Source organism: Anser cygnoides, chromosome 1, assembly GCF_040182565.1.
Source record: "Anser cygnoides isolate HZ-2024a breed goose chromosome 1, Taihu_goose_T2T_genome, whole genome shotgun sequence".
Classification (NCBI taxonomy): Eukaryota; Metazoa; Chordata; class Aves; order Anseriformes; family Anatidae; genus Anser; species Anser cygnoides.
In genome coordinates this window covers 193,741,828-193,762,161 of record NC_089873.1, presented here as the reverse complement: position 1 = coordinate 193,762,161, position 20,334 = coordinate 193,741,828, and the positions used below count along the sequence as shown (strand labels likewise).

The following is a 20,334-nucleotide window of genomic DNA, read 5'->3' as shown; positions in this document are numbered from 1 at the left end:
GTTTGGGAACTGAGCTCAACCCCAGGTTTTGCAGAGGACATGGACACAGCCTTGTAGACTAAAAGCCTACTGGCTAATCCTGAAGACTGTTCAGAATCAGAAACTACGTTGTATTGTTTCTACAAACTGGATTCTGCATGCAATGCCATCCCTGGAGGTCTTTAAAAGACGTTTAGATGTAGAGCTTAGTGATATGGTTTAGTGTAGGACTTGTTAGTGTTAGGTCAGGGGTTGGACTCGGTGATCTTGGAGGTCTCTTCCAACCTCGATGATTCTGTGAATAACATCCAGCAGCCTGGACACTGTAGCACATTAATGTGGCATTGTGGCGTTTGTTTGGAAGAAGCATTATGAGTACCCAGATTTTGAGCTGTTTGCAGAACGCTGTGTATGTACATTTCAAGTTGTTTAATAACATGGTAATGTGTGACAGGAATTATGAAATGAATAGGCATGTATTATCTGAAAGCAAGTGTTAGCAGAAGCATACAAGCAGAATAAAATCACAAGCATGAACGCAAAGCTGGCTCCTAATTTCAGTAATTGCTAAATAAAACCAAATATCCCAATACATACCTCATACTAAAACTCAGTTTAGGATTCCCTTTTGTATTCAAAAGGTAGCACAAGGAGTCTACAAAAGCCAGTCTTCATCTGCCTTTTAACGTTTTAATGGTAACCTAAAAAATAAAGAGACAGCAATGACACAAACTGGAAAAACAGTGGCTTCTCTTTTCAAATACCCACTTTTCAAATACCGTTATGCATAATATCAGGAAATAGACATGAATAAAACTTCACTTTACCAGAAAAATCCGTTTATCCTCTACCTATTCTTACCACTTAGTTGTTCCCGTGGATTTCTCTGTTCTTAAAATTTTAAATTGAATTTGACTACGTCACAGTTAAAAACCAGCTGGTTCAATAGCATAAACAAGTTCCCAAATTTCATAGTTCAGCCTGAAGTAGAGTAAGTGCAATTCTGCTCCTGAGTCTCGTCACTGTTCTTCGTAGGGTTTTAAAACACACATACTCAAACAAAACACTGTCTTCTGCTTTTTAATGCAAGGCCAAAGGTAGGTTTCATCCTTCTCATGTTATTGCCATTAAGATAATTTGGATCCCTGCATACAACCCAGTGTCATTAATTAAACGTGACATAATTACTCTCACTGTAGTTGTGCTGAGGATAGGTAGATAGAAATGCAGTCTCCTCCTCATTCCTCAGCCTACTGTGGTACAGACATTGAAGAGGATTAAAACTATATATGAAAACTAGATTGGAGTAAGATGTCCTACTTTAAGATCTTGGAGCAAAACAAGTCTCATTAAAATATAATTAATACTAATAATATTAGAAATTGATATAAAAGTTTAAGACTTGCCATTTCAAAACTTCTGTAATGGATCTGCTTGCATTTGCAGTAAGTGCAGTCACAAGAACAAAGAGCAAGCCAGAGTATAATTTTATTCCTAATTCATAATTAAAATTATCTAAAATATAATAGAAAAATTGCCTAAGATCAAAAAATGTTAATCAGGGTATCCATCTTGAACTGTGTGTGGCTTCTTCTAGCGTCCACACACAAAATAACGTATAAAGTCAGTTTATAAAACTCAGCAGCTCCCTGTCCCAGTTGTTTGGGCTTCAAAACAACTTTCACACACGCACACACATTTCCACCCTCCCCTATCCCCAGCTAACATAGTCTCTTCTATACAAATACCTCAGATTTCAAACAAAAGGCAGGTACTGCACTGTTTGGTAGGGCTAACATACAGCCCATTGCTCGGGCTGGGAAACAGACAGAGAAGCATGCTGCAGAGCTAAGGAGCACTACAAAGATCTGTGTACAGAGCAAGACTGACTGGGAAAACCCCGACTACAGCAGCACAACAGGATGAAGAGCTCTGTATTCTCTCAGATAAGGACTTCCTAGAAGAATTTACCGATGTCTTGAGGCCCTGCTTGATGATCAGAAAACTCAGCACATTTAAAAATACTTCTTACAGAAAGAATCACTTTCGAAAGCCACACACAAGTTGCATCTTTTAGGCTAGCTTCACTTAGATAACAGCCTCAAAAAGCAACCCAGAGTAACGTGCAAATTGCAACACAACCACAAGCATTTACAATAAAGGTAGCATTTACCTTATCAGATGCAGCTTTAGAATTGCAGCTCAGGTCACATAAAAAGGTGGCAAAATTTATGTCCAAGACCTCTTAAAAGTGCTGGTAACTTCAACAATTCTCCCATTTCCTTTCCATCTCTTCCCCCTGCCCACAGTACAACTCGCTATGCATCCCATTTTAAACACTCCTTTGCCTTCTCCTTGACAGCCGGGTAGATGGACTTCCTAAAGCAGACAGCACAGAGCACAGCCTGCCAACCCTCAATAGCTACAGCTCTAGTTTTGCAAGCCCTACTGTTAAAATCCTTTAACTACTCAGTTACAAATTGCCATAGCCATGACCGTCTGACCCAGAGGCCAGGCCAGAATTGTTGTCTGCATAAGCACTAATGACAACGCTGGTAGTGCCGGGTGACATGGCCTCCGTATGGTGAGACTAATTCAGCTACTGAAAAACAAGTATGCACCCATCTTAAAGGGAAACTAATTACAAGCTGCCATTTTTTCGGTCTACATTTCAATATTATGAAAAAAAAAAAACAACACACTAATAATTAGGCTTTCTTTATTCCTTTTTCCCTGTCTACAAACAGCAAGCCTAAAATCCCCAAGGCCTAACAGCCTCCAGCTCCTCTAACAGCCAGCACGTATAATTTCTCTTTCTTGACCACTCAGATTTATTGAAGATAAAGCAGAGAGAGATTCTTGGCAACTTAAATGTTGGTATTGGTGACAGGTTTGTAGCCAAACTACCGGAAAATATCTTTGTTTTTGAAGACCATGCCTAAAACCAGACAGCAAGACCATATGGTAGTGTTACCAAATAACCCATTTACCATAACTCATACTAAAAAGTGATCGTATAATAGTGTTTTGGGCTTGTTTCTTAAATGCAATAGGTATCTGCCTGCACACTGTTTCTTCAGAATTCTATCCTCACAACAAACAGAGACCCCTCCAACCTCTCTGTGCTGTCGGAGACTTCCACAGTTAACAGTAATTACTCTTAGTCCTGACGTACCCCGGCGGCTAATGCTGAAGCAAAACATAATTATTTTCAAAGAACTGACTCCAAATCACCTTCAGATAATCGATAAAGCATTTCTTTAAATTAAAGTTCAGTATGTAGGTGTTGTGCCAAGCAAAATGAACCTGAAATGCTCTAAATGGCCAACAGCATGGCAAAAAGGCATATTCTGAAGAGAACAGATGCGTCAAGCACACACTAAAGCAACACTATGTACATACTGTGTCATTATCGAGGAAAAATGAAAATATCATGGAAAACTGAAAAACAGGTCCTCAGTACAACCCATCTCAATCTGTATGCATTCATTTAACGGGGTGCTCTCCATGACCTCTTCCCAATACAAATTTGCTTTGTTTCTACCAAGCAGACAGCCGTGGCAACCTACAGCCCCGAAGGACGTTCCACATTTACCTTACGTACCCATGCTGTTGTGCTTCCTTCGCAGAGAACATGTTGGCTGTACAGCTTCACTGGCTTGACTGACACAACAGTTTTTGTTTGCTTGTTTTTTAAATTAACAGGATTTGGGGTGGCATTGTAACAAAACCCACCCCCCTTTATTTTACGTCTGCATTAGAAATTACCTAGCAAAACAGAACAGCAGCATAGGTAAACTTTGACTTCCACTGCAGTGGAGCACGTGGCACTTTGCACAGCAGGTACCATCCTGAGTAGCACAGCCACCATCCATCACGCAAAGGAAGAACTCCCGATTCCGAGCTTTTCTCAGGACAACACACGATCCCTTGTGGTCATTTATTTGGGGCTACCAAAGGGAACCTGAGAGAGACGATCCACAGAGCTGTGTTCATGTCTGCATTTGTTCAGGTTTTCCTATCAAAAGGTAACAGATAACAACGTTGGCTGAAGTACTAACAGAAGGCAGTGCTAGACATTTCTAAATGGTCAAGCAATCTTTTCCTCCTCATTCTCTTAGGTTTTTACTCTAGTCAGGCCAAGCCTTGCTCACCTCTATCCTGAGTAGCCACTGCTGAGGACAGAAACATACATTTACATCAATAAAACCAACAAGAGTAAACAGTTATTGACTGGACATCATAGCATGGCTTCCTGTGACTACAGGAGATGAACCCAATGTAACTTTTTCCAATCTTACGTTCCTAAAATTCTGCCCCTGAGAACATACAGCCTTGTAAACAGTTAGAAGCAATTAACAATTTAAGGCAAAAAAAGGGGGCATTACCAAATTAAGGCTCAAAAGGAAGACTAAGTTCCTAAAAAGAAAAAGACAAATACTACTTGAACCGAGCCAGAAAACCATTCATTTTCCTTGACGACTAAAAGCAGTTTTATATATATATATATATATATATATATTTATCTAATTCACAATTTTCAGTCTATAAACCATAGGGTATCTAAAGTTAGTCACTTACACAGAATAAGGAATGTGAAAGTAGTAATATTCCTTTTCTGGAATCACATTTCCGAAAAGAAAAGGTGGTGGCAGTTATTAGAATTACTAGTTACTACTACAATCTAGGTGACTGGATAATAAGCCATTACCAGTGACAGTACTATAATCCAGGGACATTTATTTTTGTTTTGCCTGGATAATAAAACTTCACTCACGCAAAGCATTTCTTCAGTATTTGGGCAACGATGAATGTCTGAAAATATCTTAAAAAGGACAAAGATTTCATCTGTGCAGCTTAAGCAAGGCCCAAATTTGAAAACAAAATAAGGACATAGTAAACTTCACAAAAAGTCTTCATTTGGGAGTCATTACATTTCTAGATGTAAGACTACTAATTTAACAGGAAAGGTGGAAGGGATTTTTTTTTTTTTTTTGGTAAAATTTAAAGATTCCCTAAGATCTCCAAGAACTTTGGATTTGATCAGCAGAAGGGAACTTAGTGCTTAAATTCTTAACATCACAGACCCCTACTGCACGAAGTAATCTATTATATGTATTTTAACAATTTATTTTTTTTTAACTGTGAGGCTGTAGTCTTACACAGTCATTAAGATAATCCTATATAAAACAGCAAGTCCATCCCCCATTTTGGATTGCTGGCCCATCCCCTATGTTGCTCACTAACCTTCCTGTGTCAGGCTGAGCAACCTGCAGCACCAGAATAGCTAGCTCATCATAAAGTTGCTTTCCCAACTAGCCATTGTACACATCACCATTAACGCAGCTGCAAAGTCTTCTGATGTCCAGATTTCTACTTCCAATGACTGTGTTCGTGTTGAGCAGTTTCAAAAAGTTTGCCCAAGTAATGTAATTTTCTCCACTCAGAACTCTTGTGCCTTTTTAAACAGATGCAAAGTTCCTGAGCGCTTTACCATACTTTACCTTATCACAATCAGCTAAGTACAGAGCTGTTGAAAGGAACAGCAACCTTTAACCCTCATCATCTCTTTCCCATAGAAAGTGATGTACCGATGTTGATGTATAGATGTGACTTCAAAGAAAACTTAAGCATCTAAACCAGTTCTATCACTCAGCATTGAAGTGACAGCTAAAATTTCATGAACTTGCTTTAAGTCAGGTTCTAGAAATTCAGAGCAAGTTCAGCCAATCACAGGAACTTACAGCTTTACATACAGAGCTTGGAACAACTTAACTTTGCTGTAAACCAGATACAGTTACACCAGCACAACTAGCAGGTAGTTGAGTACAATCGCTATTCCTCTACTGCTCTAACAGAGCCAGAGGTCAGGATGTTATTGTACTATGCACTCAAAGAGTTTACAATTATGCTGAGATGAGAGAACCACTTTAAAAAATCTAGAGATTACAGAAATATGCATAGTTTTATTCATGTTCATTCAGACTGATTTACAAATCATTTTTAAAATGTTGTTTAAAGAAACTAAGGATGTGTATAAGCAAAGCCTAAGAGCCAGTTTTCTCAGATTTTACACTTCAACACCACTGAAAATCAGCATAAGCCTTGTGTTATAGATATATTTATATATATTTATATACAGTTGAGATGTGATCTCAATAGCTTAAGGATATTTTAGATTTTCAAAAAAATTGGAGGGGGGTTGTCTAGTTTCAAGGGAAACTTCCTGGATTTTGCATAATCCAACTTTCTTTTAATACTTAAAGAAAAAAAAGAAAAAAGACAACATCACTAAGGATTTGTGAAACTAGCTGATACAGAGAGCATTTACCTGTGAAATGTTATAGCAACGCTGCATTACACAAGTTTACACAATGTTCCCCGTTCCCTCCTGTAAGATTCCTTACCTGTCATTTTTGCAGCAGGTGCCAAGTTAGGCCCATGTCCTAACTTCCTCTTCCAAAATAATGAGAGAAGAATTAGTTATCTTTGCGGGGCTACAACTTCCGAAGCCGTAAGACTGTGCCAGGGTACAAGGGAAGGGCTGTGGTTGTATGGTCTTTATAACGAAAAACAATTCACGTTTCACTCAAAGAGCTTTCATCTTTGAAGCACTCCATTTGAAAACGTAACATAGCAATACTAAGCAACAGATACTTCTTTATTAAAAGGAAACCTAGTAAGGAAGCAATCAAGCAACTAATTATGTAATAGGTTTTAACGTTAATTTATATAGATTAAGAAAGCCAAAGCTTTATTTACGTCAATGGCTGAGGTTGGCAGGGCCCTCTGGAGCCCCCTGGTCCCACCCCTGCCCAAGCAGGGACACCCAGAGCAGGCTGCCCAGGACCACGTCCAGGAGGCTTTTGGAGATCCCCAAGGAGGAGACCCCACAGCCTCTCTGGGCAGCCTGTGCCAGGGCTCCGTCACCCGCCCAGCACAGAAGTGCTGCCTGGTGCTCAGAGGGAGCCTCCTGGGTGCCCGGCTGTGCCCAAAGCCTCCCGTCCTATCAAAAGATCTTGCAAATATTTTATCCGGAATTTCCTTCCTATGTTTTTAATTCTGCTGAGTGACAATTTTTATTTCTGATGGCTTCATTGTGACAAACACAGAACAGCTACTTCTACTTTCCAGTGTAATACAGCCATATTTGGTAGGAAAAACTTAGAATCTTACATTAGATTTGAACACTGGAAATAGAATCTGTATTTGAGGACCAAGATAACAAAACAGCATTAACAAATTGCAGGGTATTCTGCAAACATTCTCTCTCTTGCTCCACTGAAGTAAGACTTACCTGTTTATAAAAAACACAAACCAATTTTGAATAAAACTACCATTTCTCATTAAAATGTGTTTTGTGGAGATGAAGGTATTTATTTATCTGTTTCAACATGGTATAACTAGTCCTTGCCTGCACTTGCCCAGTCTAAGCAGATAACTATTCAAACCTGGGCTAGCAGTTATGCACAGTAACACCAGAGAACCTGCAAAAAAAAACTTAGGGCAGAATATATGATGAACTACACTATGTAAATTTGAAGAGCAGATTCTCAATTTGCTATTGCTAAGTAAGATTTATAATCTGACAAATTAAGCCTGAAACTTGGTTTTTTGTCCCTTAACCATACAATTGGACATACTGCTGATACTACGTTAAGATTTTTCAACTTTCTATTACCATCCTACTTTCTCTGTTTTAACAGAGGTGGCTCCTACCTGAAGATTTTGTTCCTATCCAAAATGAAACAGCTAAGTGAATACCAAACAAAAAAAGCATTAAACCTCAACTCTCAGACAGAGCTAAGGAAGCATCTGCTAATATGTAGTGGAGAGAACTGAAGGAGGATGATATTAGCAGTAACTGAGCAACAGATTTAACTGTCCAACACCTTAGTGTCCTAGGACTACTATTAGAACTACCCCCTCCCCCTGCCCCTTAAATGACAATCCAGATGGCTAAAACTTTCCTCATTTGAGAACAATGAAGTACAAAAGCCTTAACGATGAAACCAGGTTTGACCAGAGCTAAGCCAAGAGCACACAAGAAAGAAACAGGGAGCTTCCTTCTGTTGTCAACTTACACACAAGGGCTGGTCAGTTGGCATCATATTCATGACTAGAATATTTTGAATCAAAGACAAATTGACTTAATGTTTCTCACTGGAGTTCATTCAGCTTTCAAGATGTAAGCTCATACTGTAATTTTTACATATTAAGCATAAGTTATCAAAAGCATGTCAGGTGACAAATTTCTAAGTACCAACGCGTTTATGAGAAAACATGTATGAACACAGGCTAGAACACAAGATACCTCAGTTACCTGTTTCCAACTTTTGATGTACACAATCACAAAATGTCCATCTAACACACTATGAACTTCATTTTCTATGTCTTGAAAAGAAACTCCATGCAAGCAAATAGTGATTTCTTCAAGGAAATTCATATCTCAAACCCAAACTTGTGTTAACTATCTGATGCATCAATTTCTTTGGAAGGTTAACAGAACATCAGAGTCTCCTACTGTTTTTTGTGGACCAACTTCTAAAGAGCTCGTAGTTAGCTCTCTTATTCCATTCAACCTTGTTCCTGCTTTCTCAAAACTTTATTTCCATGTTATTAAAGACCTACTTTGGCCAACTTAGATTTCAAGCTCTTACCAGCATCTGACTACTGTGCTTGACGGTATATAGATTTATGTGATTTTAGTTTACACTGAAGTGTGTAAACTAGAATAAATGTAGATATCCAGATAGTTTAAAGATGATACTCAGCACCTGAAGACAAAAGTAGAACCAGGACTTGACATCTTTATCACATAATCAGAGAAACAGACTGCAATAATCAGCCAGATTCTTTTTCTCCAGCACACCTTGAATTATCAAAGGAATTTGAGTTGTTGATAGTACAAATGTAATGGTTTGTATTACACCTCACTGGGAATAATCACATCTCTGCTTCATGAAAGGTAAAGTTCGGAAGTGCACTGCAATTACTGAAGAGGTGTCAGCCAAGTCAAATGTAGCTGGCATGAGCAAATGGTAACTGAAGTACTTCATGTATGAAATACTGAAGTACTTCATGTACTTCAGTCATCATGACTACACCACTCAACTCCCAGACTACAGTAGGTGCCACTGTGCGACTGGAATTCACTAAGCCACAGGGAAGATGAGGAAAACTTTAAAGAGCATCCATGTGGCCACAAAGGAACTTCATTACCTGAGGTAGGTAAAGCAACCGCTGAAATAACCAAAGGCACTACCAGATCCAAAGATCTGGCAAGGTTACAGCAGCCATGCAGTTGCATACATACCCAGTCAGCACACCAGCTATGTCAGGTATTGACCATTACTCAGATGTATCACTGAGGCAAAAACACTACATTAATCATAAATGGAAATCCTGATAGTGCTATTTCTGTTGTTTTGCCACAACCAAGGCAGAGAGGAAATCTGCAATCAGCAAGACCTAGGTTGTACAGCATTTGTTTTTAAATGGGAGCTTTTTTTTTTTTTTTAAATGGGAGCTCTACTGGAAGAAGCAGCAAATGAAGTTATACATATTTAAACTTCATTTTTTTTCCCCAGCATGATTTTGGCATATATATTCAGCCTTCCATTACACATCATTCATAAGTTTCCATTTCTGTTCCTTTTAGGTAACATAGGCAAAAAATAAAAATATGACGAAACGTAGACAACTCATTGACATTACTCTCCTCCATATCTTCATGAAACACAGGCTTACAGACTTATTTTGTCCATTCAAGCATGTATTTTATTTACATATTTACATTAAACTAGTTTTATTTATTGCAAAACTCTGAAACAGCATTCAGGAAATTTAGATAAAGGTTATCAAGACTCATATATAGTGCTTTAAATTCTATCATAGCTTCCAAAATTTTAGATGAAATGAGCGGAAAGATGAGGTCAAAACATGTCTTCCTGCTTTTCCTTGTTACCATTTTCCCCATGTGTAAATCCACAAAGAGCACTTATCTATTTTGACTTTTCCACACACTTATGAAACAAGGAAGTCTACTAAAGTTCTAATGTATTTTGTCTCTTAACGTATGTTACGTAAACGTACATTTTTCCTCTCATGAATCACCACTAGTCTTCTTTTTAAACACACAACTGATTAAAAACATACACGATATTCATATACTAACAAAACACACAGGGGATTAATGACTTGCCAAGTGATAGGAAGAACTGTTTTTACTGTGCATTTGACATCTTCTCTTTCCTCTAACCTATTTGTATCACGTTTAGGTATTACAGCCCCTGAATAGTCTTATACAGATCATATCAAGAAAAGTTAAAACCTTTTACAGTAAAAGAAAATCTGGAATACAGAATAAGGAAAGGAGTCCTAAACAGAATAATAATACCCAGAGGAAGCCAATGACAATCTTCAGAGACGCAGGATTCAGCCCAACAGTACGGTCAGTATATCACATTACTTCCTCACATCACTTCTAAAACTTCGTGGAAGGGGAGAAAAATGCAGATTTTTCACCATAATATTTGAATAATTCACCATAATATTTCACCTCATAATCGAAGGCTTGGGCTCCACAATGTCCTCCACGTCAGACCAGTGAAAGATTTAGAGGTCTAATAGTTCACAAATACTTAAAATCTCTAGTAAAAAGCTCTTGCACCTTCTTGAAAGATACACCATTTGGCTTCCTTGACACTGCGACGCTTCAGTTTTAAATATTGCTTTCTTTTTTTTTTTTAAATACAGTAAATATTAAGAGGTTTCTACCTAATTTTTCCCACCTAAGGTCTCAATAATTAAGCAACCTTTGCTCTCCCCTAGAATAATCTACAGATTCACACTTTAAAACTTGTGATTACAGCAATAGAGATGCAGATGTAGTAACTGTAGTACTGAGGTTGTGGGCAGTTTTTAAAATCAGTGTTTATTTCCCCAAAATATCAGACACCTAAGAAAATCATTTTCATGGTTAACTGGAAGAAAATACATGAAATAGTTCATTTCAAAGATAGTAAGACTAATGTTTAAGATCAGCTTTTATCCAACTGGATTTAAAAGCAAAACACAGTATCAGTCTTCAGTATCTACCATCATTTGAGTTACCCTATTTCTGATATTCATACTGCATGGCATCATCAGCAGTACAGTACATGCACCTAACCCAACCAATTCTATTTTAAAGATGCTAACATTAGTTAATACTAATAACTGTGTAAAATAAAACAAGTGGTATTTCTTTTTAAGTCTTTATAACAAACAGTTCTGCACAATGGTCTCAATTTGAAGAACAAAAAATACAAGGCCAGTAACACAATGCAACTCAGACAAGAGCACCATTTCTCCACAAGTTTGTACTATTTTTCCCCCTGTGGACTGTTTTACTCTCAATACTTTTTTTTTTTTTTTAAGTTTCTTTAAAAATGAATTAACTCAAACTAATGATCTATGTTATATTTAATACAACTTGGAGGGTTACAGTACTGTTTAGAGCAAACATCAAGTCATTTGAGATTACTGTCTTGTACGCATGCTTGTAATTTAAAAACAGATCTATGGACATTAATTTTTTTTTTAATTAAAACAAATACCAATGTGGCCCATACGCATAAAAAATCTACATGTAACCATGCAGAAAAGTATTCCAAGTGAATTTATTCCACTGAGCCAGCGGTCATTTTAGAAACATTAAGATGCATCTTCAGGATTTCAGTTTACGAATAACTACAAATTAACCCGCTAACACACACACACTTAATAAACACACTTAAATGACTTGATACGTTTTTCCCCCATATGCAATAGCAAACGCATATTTTGCACAAAACATGCATAGTGAACACAAAATAAAGCAAGCTTAGCAATGAGAAACTATTAAATAGTTACATAACAGTAAACAAATGCTCTAGTACCTCCCCCATTCTACAGACATCAGCATTCAGCAGTGTGAACACAAGATGAGACAACTGTGATGTGAGAATTGATGATGCTGAACATGCATTAAATGGTACTACAAAAACTACATGTAAAGCATAACATGGCAACAAGAAACTGGTACATACACTAAAGAGCTCTAAAAACATTGACATCTCAACTGCCAAGTTGACAACTTCCACTTATAGACCTGTGATTCAATATATAAGTGTTGTGTTTGTTTGTTTTTTTTTTTTTTACACATTTTATTTCAGAACTCCGAACTTTCAGTTTTGGAAGTGTAGTAATTGCATTTGTCACAGGTTAAGTCAAAGACTTCTTCTGTATTACGTGGCACAGCCCTGGTTCATCATTTCAGACCAATACCATGCTGAGAGTCCTAGAAGCACAATACTCTACATTGGAACAAAACGTAATAATGAAACAACAGTTCATCTTATACTTTTCTTCCTGTACTTTCTGGGAAAGGCTTTTTATTATTCAAAGTTGACTGAAACTGGAGCTGCAGCTTACCTTTCATCCTCCATCCCTTAAAAGTGCTTACAAGAATATTTGAAAAAAATGCAGTGCTATTGTTATCAAAGAATGAAGAATGTCAGCCTTCTAAAAGACAGTATTTCCCATCTAATTGCAGAGTATGTTTTCTTCAAAGAAAAAATATATTGGAATAGATTTGCTTCTCTAAAACAACTGTACATATCATCTTTCCTGGAGAAAGCATGAAGAACACTTTTTCATTTTTTATTGTCTTGCATATAGCTTTCTGGAAACTGCAGACAGTGAACAGACAGACTGAGCTGACAGAATTTGGCTCAATATTTTAGTGGTAAATGATTCTTCATTATTTCAAACAGTTGCCCTCTTAGGTCAACTATCACTAAGAACGTAAAATGGAATGATGCCAACTCAAGAGATCTGAAGCCCTAAATACATTTCTTACCTATTGCTAAGCTATGTATTTCCTAGAAGTACTGAAAAAGTATCCCATCTCACTTAATGAGGACATACATAAAACTATATTCTCTTGGTTGGCTGCAGGTACAGCACAAACTAACCTGTGTCCACAGTAATGAAGCATCTCTTGTTCTGCTGCCCCCTCCTTGCTGTTCTTTCCTTCCACATGAAATGAGTAGAATCAATAATACAGTTGGGATTTCTCTTTATCCTGCTCACTGCACCAAGCATGGGCACACTGGCACAAAACAGCCAAGCAGCAGGACTGAGCAGCAAGGAGGAGAAATGGCTATTCTTACCTGCAGCAACGTACTGAATTATTGTTTTTTAAAACGTACACAGATTTCAGATTTGTTGGGGATTTCCCACCAGCATACAAACATGTAAAACAATTGTAAGCAGCTTAAAAGACCACTTCCAGCTGGTAGTTGAAAGACTGCATTTTAGAGTACCGAAGTAACTGGTTTACACCGTGGTTTTTTTTCCTGCAATTTTACACTAGATCAAATATTTAAGCTTAGCAACAGCACTGCAGAATAAATCCTTTTACAGCAAATAATGAAGAGTAGCATCCATAATGGAGCTTAAAAAAAGGAAGCACTTTAAAATGCCAAAAACACCAAAAACAATCAGCTGCAAAAGAATTATAATAAATGCTTGTGGTTTCCGCATCTTTTGATATTGATTATATTTCCTCTTTCCACCTTAAGCGTATGTGGTTATTTGAAGAAAAACATTTTTTCCCCTAAAATATTCACCAAGAATAAAATTACTTTCCCTTCCACATAAATTATTGCGGTGAAATTAAGGCAAAAGAAACTAAGGAGAACACCCTAATTCTATTCCATAAAGACTAGTAAATACTCTGTGTTTTATTTTCCCTTACCGCTGTCTTCTGTTTGCTGCTTCTCTGGCTAGGATACATTAAGTTTGGATTCCCAGTGGTTGGATAAGAAGCTAACCATCTTAAAATCAGCTGTTTCATACTTACAAAAACATGAGGCTTGTACATTGTTATGCAGTTGCTGTAACCAGACACAAAAGTCAAGTCCTACAGAAGAACTTTCCAAGAGTAACAGAACATATTCAATTGCAATGACCATCCCTTTAGCTCATGAGTATTTTTTTAAAATCATTTAATTCATTTCAATTCTTCTGATTTTCCTTGACCATCTGCAAAATGCTAAATTCAAGGTTTAAAAAATCTAAAACATTACTGTAACTGGTATTTCTGTTTTCCATTAAAAATTAGCTTGAGGTTTTCAGGTAGAACAATATTTAGAGTTACTGTTGTATAACTAGTGTAGATACAAAAGTAAGCCACAATTCTCCTATTTTTATTATGTTTCTTTATTCCCCCTCCCCGTTTTCAATTTACATAGAAGACTTCACACTTACTCCTGTTCAAGGTTGTGTGCAATCTTTTTTTTTTTAACTGAGAAATCAACGGCAAGGACAACATCTTTATTCTCACTGTTCTTAAGTCAAGCACTTTACGTCTCACATACATTTAGCATGTAAATTCAAATTATACAGCTATGTTTTACTCTACAGAAATTAGATATAAAAGCACGCTAGTAAAACTACAGACAATAGAAGCTCTAGACAAGCCATTTACCAACACAAAGTGATAAAACTCATCAACACCTGTATGCAGTAACACAGTGAAGTTCCTTTTCAATCTCATACCTCATTATGAGTATTTTATCCCCTATTTGAGGGACTACATACCAACAAGCATGATTTTACTCAGATTTACAAAGTTTTTTTATTTTTTCCCTGCTAATGCAATATGGGCATAAAAATCATTATATGATAGCAGTTTTTAAAGTGATTTTACCAATATGTATGCTGTTTTTTATCTGTGAACAATTTTTTTCAAATTTTTTTTCCTTCAGTGAGGAAAAAAAGGTTGCTGTTAACTGCTTTTCTGAAGAAAGCCATCCTACTGCCACTTCTAGAAATCAGGCTGAAGTCATTAATACGAATGCCTCCAAATTTCAATTAATCACAGCTTAAGGAAGTTCAAGATGGAAAAGACCTATTAAATCTATCCCATGGAAAATGAACATACACAAGGTTTGTTTCATGTGTTTAAGATGAAAGTATTGTTTTCATGAAAAGTGAATATTCAGTAATATTAAGTATATTTTATGGTGTATCCCAAAATGCAGCAAAAAGGCAATCCTATGGGAAACAAACAATTATACACAATTAAGTAATGCAACTCAATCATTCTGTTGTTATTAAATTCTCAGATTTCATCAAATTGATTTTAATGAAAACAAATGCTTTTGGGATGATGCAGTCCTGTGTTTGCTGCCAAAAGAGCATGAAAGAAATAACCAATAACTAACAGAGCAATGTCCAACCCCTGTATTTTCCCCATGCCACGCTCACTGCCTCCTCACTACTGAAGGATGAGGCAGTTTGGACTGATACTCCCTCATGTTAGAGGTAAGCTAACACCCCAAGGAAAGCACCAGTACCAAGATGATTTTGCATGTTAATGGCAGCACAGTGCCCAAATCAATAAATTCAGGGCACCTAAGGAGACAGTTAAAAAGCATTTGGAAAATGTGCTATCAAGTGCCCAGTCTTAGCCCAAAGCATGAGCTAATGAGACGCTCTGGATGCAGGTTGCGTGAGACTACGTATGGATAGTGCCTCCACACCTAGGAATGGGACTGAGTGTCCATCCACACCTCTAGCCCAATGTAAAATGACCCCATTAGTCACCACCTGGCCTTCCCTGCTATTTTAATAGCTCCATTGCTGTATATTATTGTCTCAGCTGAGGAAAGATTTCTCATCTAACTTAACATACAATTTTTCTTCATAAGACGTATGATAAAAAAAAATTCATTCCCTCAATACACTTAAGTGAGCTTCATGGCCTTCAGAGCACACCATTTATTTGCTGAGCATCTCAGATCAAAACATAAGGCTTTTGTTGTGTTTTTTTTTGTTTGTTTTTTACTTAAGAATGTTCCTTTAGATCAACTACTTAATTTTTTGAGCCAAGTTATCTCTAAGCAGATTGCAACTGGTTATCAATCAGTACTTCACGGAATTGATGCATTTTTATGTCACAACTTATTAAAAGAATACATGATTTTCTTTAAACTTTGAGAAAAGTCACCAAAAAGGGAACAATGAGTTTGGTACAAATTTTAACCTATGACAATATACTATGGATCTCAAAGTTACTCAAAGAATGCAGACTACAAAATCCTATTGAGTACGGTTAAAATTAAGTTCATATAATATTTAGTTTATACTGTGTCTTTGCCATCTGTTACAACCTCTGTTCTAGTAAGAGTCATCAGTCTAGTGTATCTTTAGGTTGAACTGGATAAAATATAGATGTAGACAATAAGCAACTTATGGCCAGCTTCGCTTTTTACTTAAATGGAATATTAGAAATATTTAAGCTTTACTATATTCAAGTACTGAAATTGTACCTCATAAAAAATTAAGCAATTTATACAAAAATTTCAAAAATAATCTAAAAACTCAGAAAATACCAGAAGTAATACCATTACTACTGACTATCTCATATCCTTTCCAAGACTATTTGCACTGCCACAGCATGTAGCAGAAATGGTAAGAGTTCAGAACTTCAGTACATGTGTTCACAGAAAAGCTGACAAACTTATGCTAAGCTTGATGAGGAATAAGAAAAATAAATCGCTTCCAGCATATGGGCTGTATCTTCAAGCAAAAACACTGCTCAGCCATATCTCCCTACCATTTTTAACAATTTAATTCGGACCATTCCTTTTTTTAACAAAATTATTTACTAAAGAGCTAGAGTCAGTTACTACCACATATGGCAAAATGAAGAGCATGGCCTTTACCATTGAGCTGCATACAACCAACACGGCCAGACAGTCCTAAGAAAACTTTTATTCAGAGCAGAACTTAGCAGCCTGTCATTAGCTACAAAAGGAATTCATGAAATGTTTAAAGTGCATCCAAATTCAACATTTCTTTATTTCTTTCCAGACTTAAAGGTTTGTTTCATGGATACTTAAAGACTAGATGACTTTCTGTAGTAAGGACAGCAAATAAACATGCATCCTAGCATTCAGAAGAGCCATTTAAACCCAAGAGTGTTACACTGATGGTGGCTATTAACTATGGAATGAAAATCACCAGTATTACTTAAAATCTACAGGAACTTTCAAACAAATACATAGCTTGGCTTGCTAACAAAAAAAACAAAGCAGTGCAACAAACGTATGCACTTAAAACAGTTTGAGGCTGGCTGGGGAAGAATGAAGCACTTCTCGCAGATTAGGTATGCTTAATGAGCTTCTGAAACACATTCAGATACTACAGAGATGGTGGCTTATCTACCTGAATAAGACAGGAGTTAGCAAAAGGCCCAAATGACACAAGTTTTCTCCTTTGAAAAAAATGGAACAAGCCTTTTGAACCTAGTTTGGGTTACACTGTTTAAAACATGTTCCCCTCACAGCTTTACAGTTTGGAATTAGTAAATAACTCACGTATCTTTCTTAATCCCCATAAAAATGCTATGTTCAAAACAAGGCCTGAGAAGAAGAGACAAAATTAATATTTACACACCTTAATACACACTAATGTAAACTGCATTTTCAACTGAATGCAGAACATGAAAGCAGAAAGCTTAAGTAATTGCTCTAAACACTACCTATATATATAGGTATAAATATCTAGTGAAAAAGCAGCGATTTTCCCAAACGTTAAGTTTTCAGGACCAGTATGCTCAGGAAAAGTGGTTGCAGGTGTTTTTTTTCCTGGAAGAATGAATGCTGTAACTTGATACGTGTATCAAGGAGGGAACAGTATTTCAGACTTTAAACCTAACTCGCTATGGCATAACATGGCATGCATCTCCGAGCAAAAGAAGGCAGTATTAAAGATAGTCAAGAAGAAAATGTTTAGTAATTAGAGATGTCACAAGTGAGGACTTATTCACGTGGTAACTCTTGAATTCTATGAAAACAATCTTGCGTTGTCTTTGGCCATACAACATCGGCAATTTCAACAGTATGCTTCCAAAATGTTAGCAATTCCTCTATTTTATTTTATTTTTTACTTGTTTACTCACAGTTAAATTCACCAAGACCATCACTGCTATATTAAAAAAGTAACACATACATGCTCTCTGCTGCTTGCATCCCATGCCTTGAGCTACATACATACCATTCTAATATAATTAGGGCACAATGTTATCTCAAATCAGTTTTGAAGCAATTTAGTATCACTATTCATGCATATAAATTTTAATTATTTCTACTTCAGAAAACATAAGAGAACAGATGCAAAACAAAACACTTTCACAGGAAAAAAGCAATAGTAACCAAACATATCCCTACTTTCTTGCCATTACAGGAATAGAACCAATAGGCCTTTTCCATCATCTTCCATGACTGATGAAATCTGAATATAATAAGCTTCTTAGCAGCTTTATCCTTAGTTCCAATCTCAATACTCAATCAGTAAAACTAGTGTGCGTTGTGTTGGAAATGGGTATTTTTCAAATTTATCATTCTGTAAAACATTTTTCAAGAATACTTATTTGCAGTCCTTCTAGATGCGTATGAATCCTCTGCTATAAGCGAACAACCATTTTAACTGGAAAACCCTTATTTGCCTCTGAATTAAACAGTTAATTGATGATAACAGATTTGTTTCAATGCAACCAGTGGGGGAAATATATACCTATAATGATGCATCGCACATCAGTGGAAGGCTTTAAACCAGCTTGCACAAGCGTTTCCTTCCTTCAATGGAAGGATACTTTAACAATCAGTAGAACACACTCATGTCACGACAATTTTTCTTCTGCACAAGCACAGTTTAGGTAAATTCATTCATACCATCATGAATAAAGTAAACATACAGATTCCTCTTCCAGAGGTTTTATGGTTTTGGTTTTTTCCTCCAAAGTTAATTTTTTCAATTATTTGAATGACAGATACTCTGTTGGTAAGTCTGTTGTGACTAAGTTTGCAGAGGGAGACTGAAATAAAAGAGGACACAGTATCCTTAAGAAAACACTTCATATAAAACTTGATGCTCTTTTAAAAGTTGAAGCAAAGGTAAGCAGTTGCAATGTAAGTTCTCATAGTATGTACTGCAACATGCATTTCTAGCTGAATACGTTCACTATTAATAGATTTTTTTTGACACACAGTAGAAACTACATACTAAGAATGAAAATGCCACTTATAATTAAGCATAAAATTATTCTCACCCAGTATTAGTAATAACATTCCCAAAATCCTTTCAAGTGATTTTTATATTTTATTGTAATCAGATAACTGCATGTTTTACAGCATAGTCACACATTGTATTTTGCTAGTCACAAACACATTGCCTTACATAATGATCTGCATCATTTCTGCTCTATACTACAAAGCCTATGACTGAATACAAAAAAGTTTTACAAAAGAAACCGTTTTAAAGACTACAATAACAATAAAACCGTTTCCAGATAACAGCTAAAATTATAAAGGCATATCACTGTATATTTTTACTGGAATTTCTTAACAGTAAGGAATGAAATAAGTTTTAGTATCTGCGACGCTTGTTAGGTCCTTCAAAGTTGCCCCCTGGGTTTCCTCTACCAAAGCCACCAGGTCCACCACTCACGGCACCTACACCACTCATTGGCGGCTGAGGAGTTTCAGAGCCCGTTCTACTAACCAGAGGTGAACCCATCTGTGATGGACCTCCTTGAGGGAATCTCTCATTATGCTAATACAAGTCCATTTGGAACGTGCCAAATGTAAGTTACAACAAAACCCACAAGTGATGTTGTCAGGAAGTTCAGCAGATAGTCCAGCAGAATCAGGATCACACATAGAGGGAAGAAAGGAGCAATTCAATTAGTTATTATCAAAAAGGAGCTGGAAATTAAAGACTGCTAATGCTACCCTCCAACTTTGTAAAGTAAATGAAAAATTAGAAATTTGAGTATGCAAACCAACTCTGGTGCTGAATGTAACTTCATCCTTTCAAGCACATCTGAACAATACATATTCTCTATGTAACAGAAGAGCGAACAGTGCTTTCATACCCGAGTCCTCTTCAGCCTAACATACCAACTACAATGCTTCTCTGTTAAAGGAGTTAGACACAGAAACATTGTCAAACTAGAAAAAAAAGTTGAGCTTTTGTATTTCTAGAGACTACAGGTTTATTCTTTTAACAGCAAAATAACCTGAAGACTTACGTTTCTACAAATCTGTAGATTAAATGCATTTCAGTCCATGCTACCTGAAGTCAGCCTTTTGTACGGCACTTCAGGGATCTTTAAATAGACTTTTAAAACCCAATTCAAATAAGCTAGTATAACTAGTGATACAATGCATAGTTGGACTATGCTTAGTTTAAAAGTGAAATTTAACCTGAAATATCAATAGAAGATGAAAATCCAGTTAATGTTACACATGCTCCTTAGTT

The 20,334-nt window shown here is 36.6% G+C and overlaps 1 protein-coding gene across 9 annotated transcripts in view; it reads right to left on the bottom strand.

Moving 5' to 3' along the window:
- The window catches only part of PSPC1 (paraspeckle component 1), a 64,981-nt gene that overhangs the window by 4,871 nt on the left and 39,776 nt on the right, over window positions 1–20,334 (bottom strand). For 6 of the 9 annotated variants that reach the window (XR_010828377.1, XR_007157933.2, XR_007157935.2 and 3 more), the window contains one exon: window positions 577–680. Coding sequence is in view for 1 of the 9 variants with exons in the window: in XM_048047072.2 (XP_047903029.2) it covers window positions 19,441–19,626 (186 nt within the window). In the remaining 8 variants the exon portion in view is untranslated. Of the gene's footprint in view, window positions 1–576; window positions 681–3,747; window positions 3,998–4,484; window positions 19,627–20,334 lie in introns of those variants that run through there. The other 3 variants (XR_007157936.2, XM_048047072.2, XR_010828378.1) reach the window with 3 other exon arrangements.